The sequence below is a fragment of the Marmota monax genome, unplaced genomic scaffold (genome assembly GCF_021218885.2).
Source record: "Marmota monax isolate L192 unplaced genomic scaffold, Marmota_monax_Labrador192_F-V1.1 WCK01_AAM20220418_F8-fsc00031, whole genome shotgun sequence".
Taxonomy (NCBI): Eukaryota; Metazoa; Chordata; class Mammalia; order Rodentia; family Sciuridae; genus Marmota; species Marmota monax.
Window position 1 is genome coordinate 6,935,670 of NW_026695197.1, and position 14,956 is coordinate 6,950,625.

A 14,956-nucleotide genomic window follows, 5' to 3' on the forward strand; every position below is an offset into this window, starting at 1 on the left:
GCTCTCAACAAATCTAAAAGATTTTTGTCCTTGTTTAAATGGTGAGAAAATCAAATACTGATGCCTGATGACCCTCACAATTCTTGACTGGAAAGACAAGATACTGGGGGAACAGAGGTGTAGATTTTGTGACCATAAATGTTTCGGAAGTGTTAGAGGTTTCATGTCTTTCTTCTGTCTTTCTGTACCACTATTTCCCATCTCCATCAAGTGTCCCAGTATATTAGAGGGCTGTGAGAAGTCCTTCAATAAAGAATCCTATTTAAATCTGTTTAGCCTACTATTTCCGAAGCATATTTGATCACAGAAACCATCTTTTAGTAGCACATGTGTCAACACCTTGCAAGATAGTGTCCTCAGATCAAGATTTTGGGCACTCCTGTATTAGAGTCAATAACTACCTGCAAGGTATCATAGCTAGTAATGGTAATGTCTTGATGAGGCCAGGGTCTGCATGTGTTCACATCCTGAGCTCTCACCTTACAGATACCTTGAAAGTGTGGATATTGCCTCTGGCCAGTATAAGTCTTATATTGCCAACTCAAGTAGAAGAGTTCCTGTTTCTAACATTTTATGACGTTTTTACAATCTGAATGTGGTACCTAAAATGGTTTTGGCTTGGCTCAGTGGCATGTCTGACTACATAAGTAAAGATATATTATTCAGCCATAAATAAATTGTTTAGGATGAACCATAGGCTGGGGCATAGCTCAATAGTACAGCATCTGCCTATCATGGGCAGGTCATGGGTTTGTTCCCAAGCACTGGGGGAGGAAAAAAAAATTAGCCTTGTGAAATCATTTAGGTTCCCCTAGGACTGTTCAGAAAGTACAAACCAAACTTGAGCACTTTCCACATGATTTTCAGAGTAGTCAATGATGTGATGAATTGGATTTATTAGCATGTTGTCCACCATTTGAGGGAAGGTTTCCTTCTGTGTCATTATTTAAACCTGCACATCCAGTGCATAGCCATTAAATTTAAATTAGCTAAGATAAAATTTAAAACTTAGCTAAGCAGTCACACTAGCCACATTTAAAGTACTCAATGAACATATGCCATTCATGGCTACAATATTGAAGAGCACAAATGTAGACATTGACATCATTACAGAAAGTTTTGTTGGATAATGTGGAGTCATTAACACAGCCAGCCAGCACAGGAGGTCATCCATCTGTCTGTATCTACACTGCTACCTTGTCATTTCACATATTTCTCCCTGCCTGGGTCCTAAGTTGTGATGCTCTTATCTGGCTTGTCAAACTCCCTGGTTTTAAAAAAATCAGAGTTAACATATACTCTCTATGACACTCCTTACTCCTAAATAACTTTGAGTTATCCTGAAACACCTCTGTGTGATGTACTATGTCAAATTCCGAAGCCATCCTGTCAGTAGTTATCTTCATACTAGGTTAAGGAGAGCATCAGGACCATATGGATGCTCAGGAATTTCCACTTCAACCAGAAAGAGTTCCCTTTTCCCATATCAAATCAGCTTTTTGGTTCAAGGATTCCTAATGATGTAGAATGTTAGTTGCTATTAGTATGTTACCAAACAAGGAAACATACTCTATGATAGTCATCAAGGTGTGATTTGGAAGGTAAACAAACTAAAAAGAATTAATAGCATTGTAAGACCCCTGAAAAGTTAGCCTTGCACTGTATGTACACCAGAAGGTGGGATAAAACCTTGAATGACTGGGGAAAACCAAAAAGAAGTTAGCCTCTTCGTTCTTTGTATTGAAATGCAGTATACTGCCTAACTTTTCAGAAGATTTGTACTTTTTTTTTTTTTAAGTCCAACAAAGGAGGCATTTGCCTAGAATATACTTACATTAGCTAGTCTTACATTCTTGCACATATTTTTCTTCTCCCTAATAACATGCCTATATGTTTGATAGCATTCTATATTTTTCTAACATTCTTGTTTCAGATATTCTTTTTTTTTTTTTTAGTTGTAGATGGACACAATATCTTTATTTTTATTTATTTATTTATTTTTATGTAGTGTTGAGGATCGAACCCAGGGCCTCACGTATGCAAGGCAAGCATTCTACCACTGAGCTACAACCCCAGCCCTCAAATATTCTTTAAAGCGTCAGGTGTTGAATAGCCAACCCTAGTACCTATGTCCATTGCAAAGTAAACATTGAGGTGTTGCCGTCATTTTTACCCTCCATGTCTCACTAGAAAGCTAACAATTATTTACATATTCTTAAAGCTATATGGAATTACAACTTTTGAGCATCTAATTCAACATCCTTAGAAAATGTTCCTAATTTTTCTCTTCTCCAGAAGCTCTTCATATTTAACTCCCACCAGATAATTAATTCTACTAGGTGATCCTTTCCCTCCTAGGATCCTAATAAAATTGTTTCCTAAACTGACCCTCAAAATCTGGGGATATAGCTCAGTTGGCAGAGTGCTTGCCTCGCATGCATAAGGCCCTGGATTCAATTCTAAGCACCACAGACACAAAACAAAACAAAAACCTGACCCATGAGTCATCCTGATTTTTAGTATATTCTTGAGAAAACACCCAATAGGTGAGGTAATCCACATACAGTTTTACAAGAAGAAGGATATTCCCCCAAAATTGCATCATCTAGCCAACCAGTGTATAAAGCAACCCACCTGGGGCAAGCAGACGTACCCTTCCAGCAACAAAGATGCTATGAATTTGTTGAGGCAAACACATCTCTCTTCCTGCTAATATTAAAACCACTCAAGATTAAAACTTCATTAACTGCCCTCTTCCAGAAACCTAATCTGCAGGACATCTCTTCACTTTCCCTGCCTTTTGGAGATTTGTCACCAGACCCTACCAGAGGGCCTAACACTGGGTCTCTGACTTCCCATCTCACCTGGGACTCACTGCCACATTTTACTGATATTGGCTATTTTTCCCTTACTTTTAACATCTGATGGGAAGCATCCAGTTCTTGTAGAAACTTCACTTTCTGCATCTAGTAGTCAGTAGTAACCCCAAGGGTTAGAGATCAAGCTCTAATTTCAGACAACAACCCAAAATTAGTCATGGATACTATATCTATGATGTAAGCTCTTATACAGATCTCATAGAACAGTGCCTAGCAGAGTTAAGCACAATTTATTTGCTATCATTTATTAGCAGCATATCACTTATAAAAAGCAAAATGGCCAAAGTTAATTTATTATAAAATACTTAAAAAGTGATAAGAAGCCTTGTTATGTTTTGGGGAGTATTGCATTTTAAAAAAAAAATGTGTTTTAAGTTTGATTAAAGAATTGTAAATATTGGATAATAAATATTGAATTGATACATATTGGACAAGTTAGTTGTAAGATTAGTCAATTATTTAACAAAATAGCTATTTTGTTCGTTGAGAAGCCAGGGATAACATTGATTCTACTCTAATAATCATTCTTGTCGTATGTATCCCCATTCTTCAGCAACTTTTACATCTGTGTTTGGAAGAAAAAAAAATAAGAAAATCAAAGAATTGGAGAGTTTGATATTTTAATCAAAACTATAAGGAATAATTGATTTGTATGAATACATCATCTTGTCATAACTTGAATTCTTTTTCAAGTAAGGTAGCCATCATCATCAAGTATTAATTGATCTCCAACTGTGGTATAGGAATATTTGCTCTATGCAAATCTGTGTTTAATTATAAAACCTATTATTTTTTATTAAGTAATGGGTTCCTGAATTTAAATAATAGATTTAAAAGATGATATGAATTGGCCAGTCATAGTGGCAATCCCTGTATTCTCAGCAACTTAGCAAGACCCAGTCTCAAAATGAAAAATAAAAAGGGTCAGGGATGTGGCTAAGCAACAGAGTATTCAATCCCCAGTACCAAAATGTGTGTGTGTGTGTGTGTGTGTGTGTGTATCCACATCCATATACGCTTGTATGTATATGAATCTTGTAGTAAAAGAATTACCACACACTAATGTGATATATTGCACTCAGAAACAAAAAAAGACCTTGGGATTTCCAACTTGAATATTGGACAAGTTGTAAGATTAGTGATAATCAGGAGAATAGGGAAAGTTTTTTGAGGAATGATAATGAGGTATGTTTCAGGTAGCAATTCTCAAGGTGGGATGGGAGCATATTAAAATATTGGGATGAGGAACTATTAATATTAAAAAGTTGAAAAATCTGTTTTGAATAAAGTGAATAGCCACATGTTGGTGACTAGTGATAATGTAACATTGCAGATTCTTGCTGTTTCTGAATCAAGCTGTACTGGACTCTGAAGTAGATACTTTGATGCAGTGTCTTACATAACCTCACTATAGGGTTGTTAGTCATCACCCCCCCCCCATCCCTCTGCTAACCCTGATTGCCATTACTGATTTTAAAAAGTTTGGGCCACTTGGATTTAAATCTGGGTCTCCTGTGCCAGAGCCTCAATTCTTATTCCTGGCTACCTGGGAATAATAGTTGTACTTTTATGTATCTGGCCTTCTTAGTGCCTTATTAAAATATTGGAATAATATGTAAACCATATATTTGTTTATAAAAGTAAATGACATATTTGTGCTTTTAACTTTAACCCTACTTCATCACACAAAATTAGATTTTTCTGTCTACATAACATGACAAATGTAGTCTGTCACACCTCTCCCCCTGGCATACCTGCTAACAATACCATGCAGGGTAATAGATTTAGGACTTTCAGGTGTCTGTTAATTTATCAAGTGCTTTGAAGCTGCAGTGATTTAAAGAAAGCAAAGTGTCAAGGGGCATTGCTCAAAATATTTCTCACAAGTCTGATGACTGATTTAAATTCCTTTTGTGTAATTGATAAATGTCTAATGAAAGAGTAAAGTTTGTATTATACTATACCATGCCTAGGCTTCCAAAATAAGCCAATTTCCAAGGTCTTTGACTAGAAAATGCTCATCTTAAGTATCCAGAAAAGTCATCAGAGTAGTTACCAAAAGTAATATAATATGCTTGTCTTGATTATTATTTGTGTCCTTAGGGAGTTGTTACATTGGTTAGCTAGAGAAGACTTTATTAGACTAAATACAAATTCTAGAGAACATTAGAAGAATGAAGGAAAAAGAATTTAAAGGATTTTCCCTCTTAAACACAGAAATTATATATATTTCTTTTTAGACCAAAGAATTTTAGGTAGCCAGTTACTGATCCTCTCCACAAACCACTCCAACCTACCACCTTTATATGGGAAATCCAGTGTCATTTCATGGTAGTATGGGGAAAACTTAAATTGATTTTTTAGTGTATGTGTGTTTATCTGTCTAACTTCTAACTTCTGATATTTTCATTGTTGTCCCATAGATACGAAATGTGGAAACAAATCAGTGTCTAGATAACATGGCCAGAAAAGAGAATGAAAAAGTTGGAATTTTTAATTGTCATGGTATGGGAGGCAATCAGGTGAGTATCTTAATATTAACTTATAAAAAGGAGAATTTTTTTAAGTCTGTTTTTACTTTGCCCTTTTTATCTGTGACATCATTCAGGAAATATTTTCCTGTAACAGGCCCTTTGTGAGAACTATATTAACATTGCTGAACACAAAATTTATTTTGTGCTTTCTAGTGAAATTATACTTCCTGACAGCACACTTAGTGTATGCAGAGAACTAAGGCCATTTTTACTTTTTTTCTGTATAAACCTGGTGGTAGCTTTTATGAGTCATTTAAGTCTCTATTAATTCAATAAAATGAAGAATTGTGTATCTTAGAATATTTTTTTCCCTCCTAGGTTATTGAGTATATGAAATACTGGCTAATTTTTTTTTTTTGTTATTAAAGCTTACATGTTTCCATTTTGTTTTCCAGGTTTTCTCTTATACTGCCAATAAAGAAATTAGAACAGATGATCTTTGCTTAGATGTTTCCAAACTTAATGGCCCAGTTACCATGCTCAAGTGCCATCACCTAAAAGGCAACCAGCTCTGGGAGTATGACCCAGTGGTAAGTTACCTGTCCAGTAGCCCATAGGAATAAAATAATTAGACTGTCACTGTCATTGAGTATGTTTATATTCTTCATAGCTACAATGACTAATATCAACTAATATGGTTAATATGGCCATTGGAAATGGCCTGAATAGTCTCTTCTGGAATGATGTTTGGTGCATGCTACTGCTCTTTTGGCTGTGCCTGCCCCATGCATTGAAGGATACAGAGTATCTCTGGCATGAGGCAGAAAGTGCCAGTGGCACAGTCATTGTGACAACCAAAACTTTTTTTTTTAATCATTGGAGAACTTAATTAAATTTTTTTTCTTTTAATTAGTTATACATGACAGTAGAGTATACTTTGATACATCATATATAGCAGTGTATAATTTCTCATTCTCTGATTATATATGATGTAGAATCCCACTAGTCTGAAAAACCTCCCACTTTTAAGTTCACTGAAAAATTACAGTGTGTTAATTAGGCAATATGAAAACTACTTATAGTAGCTTAAATAAATAGGCATTTATTTTTCTTATGTAAATCTGGAGGTCAGTGGTTTCGGGTATAGATTCAATGGGACATTGGTGTCAGGGATAGCATAACTATAGTATTATCAACTTTCTATATGGCCAGAAGATGGTTTCTGAAGCTCTTATTGTCACATCTCAACTCAAAGTAGAAAGAGAAGGGAAGAGGAAGTGTTTCGCTACCACATATGTCGCTCTTACTCAGGAAAGCAAAAGCTTTTTTTGCAACCCTCTTAGCAAACTCTGCTTATTTCTTTTGGGCCAGAACTTTATCCCATAGTGACCCCCAGCTCAGTGACAAGGAAGAACAGAAAACCAAGCATTTGGTTTTCTAGTCTTTATAGTATGAGATTGCCAAGTGACAAAGATTGGGAATGACTGTTGTCTAGCTATCCTACACAGTCTACCACAACAGGTATTTGAAAAGTAAATATTTGCTTAGAAATATAAGAGGCTGAGATGGGGTATTTACAAAGAACTGGTTGTTGAGTGTAAAGTTTTAAAACTTATGAATCACTTTGCAGAGTTTTTTCCTGAGATTAAAAATTCAATGTCATAGGCTAGTTTCTCCCAGAAGCAGTCTGTAAAATAAAATTTAGTATTCAGATGTTTATTAGAGGTCACTTTTTGAATCAATACCTGTGAAAAGGAAAGGGAGAAGGCAAAATTGGACAGAAGGAGAAGTCAAGCTGCAGTACTGGTCCACCTCCAGCAGCCTGAGCTGACTGTACTAGGGAGCTCTAGAGGGGAACAATCCATCAGAATTATCCTGCTTCTAGCTGTTGAAAACATAACAAATTAGAGAGAGAACAAAATATTTATATCAGTAATTTATAAATGTAAACTCAAAATAATGAAATCTTGGATTTCAAAGGAACCCTAGAAATAAAATCCAGGACACTGTTTTGTGTGAGTAGAAACTGAAGCCCAGAATGGAACTCAGTTGCCCAAGGTCACAGAACAGGTAATGGTATAAACTAGATCTCAAACCTGGGATTCTTGATTTTTGGTCTAGGATTTTTTATATAATACCATGGTGTCTTTAATTAAATTTCTATATTTATATATCTTTAAATCTTGTTTATATTATATATTACATAAATTTCATAATGTAACACCATCCTCTTTTGCTTTGACTACTTACAGTTGTCCCTTCTAGACTACAGTGTGGCATGAAACCCCATTATATCTAGGGATCAGGGCAGGAGGTGGGCAAATTATTTTTTCTAGCTTATATGTAGACTTTTTGTAAAAATTAATTATAACTTTTATCCTCTTCAAAGATTAAAGGTAGATATTTGTCACTTGCCTGTCTAGTTACCTTAATTGAGCTTTCTCTGTGTGGAGTCTACTCTGTATTAGCTGGGTTTTCTGTTGAGTCCTGAGATGACAAAGCTCACAGTGTCACTATCCACAGAGCTCTTCACCCGATGTCAGTTACCAGAGCCTTATTTGGAACAAGATTCTTCACCAGAGTCCAGGTCTCTGGGGGGCTGTTCAACTGAATTATGAGAATTTTATACTGTTGTTAAACAGTTAAATAATCAGTACCAAACAGTAACCCAATTTGTTTCAAGTTTATTTGAATTAATCTAGATAAATGAAATGCACATTTTTAGAAATTGGGATTTGAAAAAGAGAATTATCCAACCAAATTTTTATTGTACTTAAATTTCTTTCTGTTTTTAATAATATTGGCCATGGGCCTGAGGAAGAATGCCAGTAGAACAAGTTTTGCAGGGAGTTTTGGAATGTTTGAGGTTTTTTTTTTTTTTGTAGTACATTATATTATACATAATAGTGGAGTTCATTATGACATATTCATACATGTACATAATTTGTTCCATTTTATTCCCCAATACTTCCCCTTTCCCTCACCTTTTTTCTCCCTTCAACCTCCCTTCTCTATTCTACTGGTCTCTCTCCTATTTTTGTGAGATCCCTCCCTCTTTTTTTTTTTTTTTTTCTATTTCTTTTTTCTGTCTAGCTTCTCGCATATGATAAAATATTCAATCCTTGACTTTGTGAGTTTGGCTTATTTCACTTAGCATAATGTTCTTTAATTCCATCTATTTACCAGCAAATGACATAATTTCAGTCTTCTTTATGGCTGAATAAAATTTCATTGTGTATATATCACATATTCTTTATCCATTCATGTGTAGGTGACACCTAGGCTGGTTCTATAACTTGGCTATTGTGAATTGCACTGCTATAAATATTGATGGTAGGGCTGGGAATATGGCTCAGTGGTATAGCATGCTATGCCTAGTATGTGTGAGGTCCTGAGTTCAATCCCCAACACCACACACACACACACACAAAAAAAAGACAAGACTCAAACACTGATGTGCCTGTATCAATATAGTATGCTAGTTTTAGTTATTTTGGATAAATACCAAAGAGCAGAATAGCTAGGTCATCCCGTGTTTTCATTCCTAGTGTTTTGAGGAATCTCCATTGTGGTTATGCTAATTTTCAGTCTTACCAACATTATACAAGTGTTTCTTTATCCCCACATTCTCACCATCATCTATTATTTATATTCTCTTTTTAAGAATTTTTTTGTTTTAATTAATTACACATGACAGTAGAATGCATTTATGCACTTTGATATATCATACATAGATGACGATTGCCACTCTAACTAAATGAAATGAGATTTCAGTGTAGTTTTAATTTGCATTTTCTTGATTACTCAGGATATTGAACATTTTTTTTTCATATATTTGTTGGCCATTTGCATTTCTTCTTTTGAGAAGTGAGTATTTAGTTCATTCCCTATCAGAAACGTAACTGGCAAAAATTTTCTCTCATTCATAGGCTTCTTTTCATGCTCTTAATTTTTTCCTTTGCTGTGCAGAAGCATTTTAATTTGATGCCATTCCACTTATAGATTCTTATTGTTATTTACTGAGCTTTATTTATTCATCATTTACTGAGTCTTATTAAGGAAGTTGATGCCTGCATTTATATATTGAAATGTTTCCCGTATGTTTTCTTTTAGCAATTGAGAAGTTTCTAATTCCCAGTTCTTGTCCATTTTGAATTGACTTTTGTGCAGGGTGATAGGTAGGGATCTAGTTCATTCTTTTACACATTGATAGAGGCTGTTATGTTAAAAAGGCTCTCTTTTATCAAATATATGGTTTTGGAACCTTTCTCAAAGATCAGATAACTGTATCGTTGTGGATTTGTCTCTGTGTCTTCTATTCCATTGGTCTTTATATCTGGTGTTGTTTTTTTGTTTTGTTTTGTTTTTGTAATACCATAGTGTTTTTGTTCCTATAGCTCTATATTATTATTTGAGATTGAGTATTGTGATGCTTTCACCTTGTTCTTATTGCTTAGAATAGTTTTGACTACTCTGGGTCTTTTATTCTTCCATATGAATTTTAAGACTTTTTTCCTAGTTTTATGAAGAATGTCATTGATTTATTTTTTAAGATATTTATTTTTTTAGTTGTAGTTAGACACAATACCTTTGTTTTATTTATTTATTTTTATGTGGTGCTAAGGATCGAACCCAGGGCCTCACACGCACTAGGCAAGCACTCTACCACTGAGCCACAATCCCAGCCCTGTCATTGATATTTTTTATTATTTTTAATTCTTTTTTAGTTGTTGATGGATATTTATTTTATTCATTTATTTATATGCAGTGCTGAGCATTGAACCCAGTGCTTCACCCCTGTAAGGCACAAGCGCTCTACCACTGAGCTATGATCCCAGCCTGTCATTGGTATTTTGGTGGGAGTTTTATTAAATCTATAAATCACTTTTTTTTAAATAATACAGTCATTTAAAAATAGTATTAATTTTGCCTAAGAACATAGAGGTCTTCCTACCTTCTAATGTCTTCTTTAATTTTTTTCTTCAGTATTCTATAATTTTCGTTGTAGAGATCTTTCACCTCCTTGTTAGATTTAGTCCCTTGTTTTGGTTTAAGGCTATCATGTATGGAATTGTTTTCCTGACTTCTTTTCATTGGGTTCATTATTGGTGTATAGAAAAGCTATTGATTTTTGTATGTTGAATTTGTATCCTGCTGCTTTGCCAAATTTGTTCTTGTTCTGCATTGTTTATGTGACTGCTTTGGCAACAGTGTGCATGCAGAGCTTCAGCAGTCTAGTATGTCGGGCTGCTAGATTGTGTTCATGGCTGCCCAGGGTGTAGCTAGGATATTGTTTTCTAATAAGTACCATTTGTCAAGTTCTTAGTCCGGACTAGATGACACTTTGTGTACATTTTCTCATTGTTTCCTCACAAAAATCCAATGAAGTGAGTATTTTTGCTCCCTTTTTATAGTGAGAATACTGAGTGTCAGAGAGGTTGTTTTGATGATGAGTTACATTAAGTTATGCTTCAGTTGACAAATCCAAAATTCATTCCAGGAATGTCTGACTGCTAAGCCCACCTTATCAGCCAATAAATTACACAGCATCTGTGTGAAAAATTAAAACATCCACTCTTTTTCGGTTCTGTTTTTATGCATTTATAGGAATTCAAAAGTCACTGAACCTAAATCAGTGTGGATAGAGACATCTGCAAATGTATACCATCTTTTGCCAGTTCTCACTTTGTTTTAACACAAGAATAGTGAATGACTAGAAGCCAAAATAGTTGTTATATAATCATTACATTTTGTTTTGACATCGGTACAAAGGAAACACTTCATAAAAATGAGATGTTCCAGATAAAATAATTATTTTAAAATTGTCAGCGAACCAAATAAATATGTTTGTTGATGTTCCACCTTTCCTTAAAGTCATTTGAACTTATAAAATAACTTGAAGTTTATGCCTGCCACAACTATTCTGAAGACCTTAATGTGACCAGAGTACATTATCAGAGTCTGGATCATTTTAACTGTGTATCTGTTAACTCTCTTTCCTGCCTTTTTGAAATTATCCTAAAAATCAACAAGATAATATCAATTACAAAATGTAAATGAGTAGATACAAAGATGCATAGCTTTATCTGTCAGCCATTTGTTAAGTACCTTCTTTGTAAGATATTATATAAACTTTGTTGTCTCAACCTCACAGAATCTGCTCAAAATATGTAATCTACATTTTAAAAAGGAGGAAGGCCAAGTTACCCAGGCTATGAACCAAACTAACTCCAAGTTCCTGTGTTGTTCTTGTGTACCACACCACCTGCCTTAACCACAAGGCTAGTCTTTTCTTGGATTGAATATAACACAGACTTAAGATTGCTTGTACCAAATCGTAGCCATCCCAGTGTTCATACAACTTTAATTCCGCAAAAGGACCTAAATTTCTAAAGCTTGAGATTTGGAATCACAGAATTTACAGGAACAGCCCTATCACAGGGAAATGAAAAAACTTTGAAATTGCTGTTTGGAAATAGGTTGGAGGATCCTAAATTAGGAACCAATCTGGTCTTCCTTTCTTTCATTTCTTTCATTTTTTAGGGAAACCATAGTGCACACTCACAAAAAGAGAAGTTTCTCACAGTGTTACGGAGCTTATGCCAGAATTAGGGCTTAGAATTAGGTCATCTTCCTGCAGGTCAATTGTGCCCCACTGAACCAAATGGATTTTCTCTCCCACTTAGCTCTTAATGCATCTTTAAATATGCACATTTTCTCTGTTGTCTTTTAAATAATTTATACTGCCCACCAAAAATCTTTTCTGCAGACAAATTTAGTAATCACCAAAATGATAGTTGAAGCTGGATGTGATGGTACACACCTGTAATCCTAGCAACTGGGGATGCTAAAGCAGGATAGCAAATTTGAAGCCAGCTTTATCAACTTAGGCCCTAAGCAACTTAACAAGACTGTCTCAAAATAAAATAGGACGAGGGAAGTAGCTTAGTGATTGAGCACCCGTGGGTTCAATCCCCAGTACCAAGAAAGGGGGGGGGGGTGATGTTTTCCTTTCCACTTTCATGTTAAGATTTCTTTTTTTTTTTCCCCCTGTTATTTTCAGAAATTAACCCTGCAGCATGTGAACAGTAATCAGTGCCTGGATAAAGCCACGGAAGAGGACAGCCAGGTGCCCAGCATTAGAGACTGCAGTGGAAGCCGGTCCCAGCAGTGGCTTCTTCGAAATGTCACCCTTCCAGAAATATTCTGAGACCAAATTTTTAAAAAAAGAAAAAAATAAGGATTGACTGGGCTACCTCAGCATACGTTTCTGCCACATTCTTAAGTAGCAAAAAAGGAAAAGTGCTTTCCTCCTCTGCGGGATGTAAGATTTATCAGCCATTAAAACTCAGACTCCTCTAGCTTTTCACTAGCTGTGAACCAGCCTTCCTGTCCAAGGACGTGAAACTGCATAGTAGTGAGACTGTGCACACTGATGTTTACAAGATTGAAAGAGTCTTTCATCAAGAATCATGGAAAAGAATATTCAGACAGTGAAACAGTCAACAAAATGTGCTTTCTGGAGAGCTGCACCTTTTATGGTTTGCTTGCACATCAGTAATTTCTGCTGAGTGTGCTGTCAATGAAGAGATTACCAAGATTTTTTTCCTAATTAGAACTGGTAGCCAGTATATTAAACATTGACATAAAAGCAAATGAAAAAGAACTGAAACCAGATACAGAATCATGAAAACAACATTTTTACATTAAAAAAAAAACTATATTTAACAGGGTTTAAACAAAATTAAAACAGAACTATGAGAAGTACAATTTGTTATAGTATAGTATCAAATTTCTATATAGATTTTATACCTCAGTGGGGAAAAATAACTGATTCCAATGACGTTCATTTAATTTTCATCTGTGATAGTCATGGATGCTTTTATTTTCCTTGGGGTGCTGAAAATGAGCTGGGAGAAAAAGCTCTTTGAACATAGTTTTAATTTCTTTCTACAATATTTTTATTTGATTTGTGGGCTGTTGGAATTGTGACTTTTAATTGCCTTCTAAAAAATGGAGAATTAACATGATGCCTGGTCTCAACTGAACAAGTTAGATATCTCAGTTGTTCTTGGGTCAACTGGCTTACAGTCTCGGTCTTCTGTCTGTTTCTCTCCCTCCCTCCCTCCCTCCCTCCCTTTTCTCTCTCATTCTCATTCTCTCTCTCTCTCTCTCTCTCTCTCTCTCTCTCTCTCTCTCTCTCTCTCTCTCTCTCTCTCTCTCTCTCTGTCACACACACACACATACACACACACACACACATTACCACATTTTCACCTTCCTAACTTGATTCAGCTGATTATGCTTAATACCCAAGATTCATACTACTGTACTACAGATTTGTTTTCACAGCAATAAATCTTCAGTTCTTTATGATTCCATTTAACAAAAGGCTTTCAAGGAGTGGTTTATAATTTGGGTATTTGGAGATAATATATTTAATGGTTTTTTTTGGAAAACCTTTTTCACTCCATACTCAGATGTGCTTCATTGTCAAGTGCATATTTAGATTAGATTCTTGAATTGTAATGTTGATCTGCTGCTTTTTTTAAATAAAATTTGACTGAAAATGTTTAATTAGCAGTTTTTAATAAGTTAGCCAAAGAAGTGCAGCTCTTGTTCCATATTACTAGTCCTGCATTTCTTTTTAAATTCCATTTAGGTTAAATTGGTTTTATTTTTCTCTGATTTTTCATACACAAAATCACCTATCAATTAAAAGTTACTTTTTTATTCTCCTAGAAAGAAAACCTCATCGCAACATTTTTTCCTGATATGTAAAACAATTAATTCACGAAAATGCATATATTTTCCTTCCTGTTTTTAAGATTATATTTGATGGTATTCTTTTCTTTGGTTTTCAAAGACTCACTGCAGGCAGTGCTATTTCTAGTGCCTGAGAATTGTTTCTGAAAGTAACATCATTAATGATACTTGCCAAACATGAAGTTTCTTATATCCAATTCAAGTTCATCAACATCAAGCACATGTGGATGCTTTAGGGTGAGGCTGTGATACAGAATGCATAATCTGTCCCCAGGAAATATGAAATGATGCAGGTGCTGGATGGAATCTTTTTTCTATTCCATGAGCTGTGTTAATTCTGTCTTCAGTAGGCCTACCGCTTGAACAAATCAGATGTCTAATCAATAAATTATTTTCATGCTCAGAATTTCAGGTTTTTGTACTTTAGCATAGCTTGGTCTTATTCCTTACTATAAGAAAGCTTAATAACAATGTGATTTAAGGTTTGGTTTGGTTTGCTTTTTATAAGTGGGGGATATGAGTGATTTAATTCATGGGTACTTTTAGAATCTGATAGAAATCCCATTGCCTTTATTTTTCTAATTAAAATATTCCTAAATATTTTGAAAATATAAAAGATTCCTGAATAGTTGTGCCTTACATTGGTTTTATTTGAAATTCAAATGGATCCCTTTTTATCATAGCTGTTTGTAGATTAGAGATGCTAATCTCTCTATTACAAATGAAATTGAGAATGAAAAGAAAAAGCAAGGGATGAATACATACAACTAGTATTTGACTAGTGAAGAATTTTTAAAAAAAATTTTTTTGTGGTTGTAGATGGACAGAATGCCTTTA

General features: G+C 34.9%; 1 protein-coding gene across 5 annotated transcripts in view; it reads left to right on the top strand.

Annotated features, from left to right (window-relative positions):
* Galnt1 (polypeptide N-acetylgalactosaminyltransferase 1) overlaps window positions 1-14,525 on the top strand; it is a 130,469-nt gene extending 115,944 nt beyond the window's left edge. For all 5 annotated transcript variants that reach the window (XM_046428308.2, XM_046428309.2, XM_058573958.1 and 2 more), the window contains 3 exons: window positions 5,303-5,401; window positions 5,809-5,943; window positions 12,417-14,525. In XM_046428308.2, coding sequence (XP_046284264.1) covers window positions 5,303-5,401; window positions 5,809-5,943; window positions 12,417-12,563 — 381 coding nt within the window. In that variant the 3' untranslated portion in view covers window positions 12,564-14,525. The remainder of the gene's footprint in view (window positions 1-5,302; window positions 5,402-5,808; window positions 5,944-12,416) is intronic.
* Window positions 14,526-14,956: the final 431 nt, after the last annotated feature.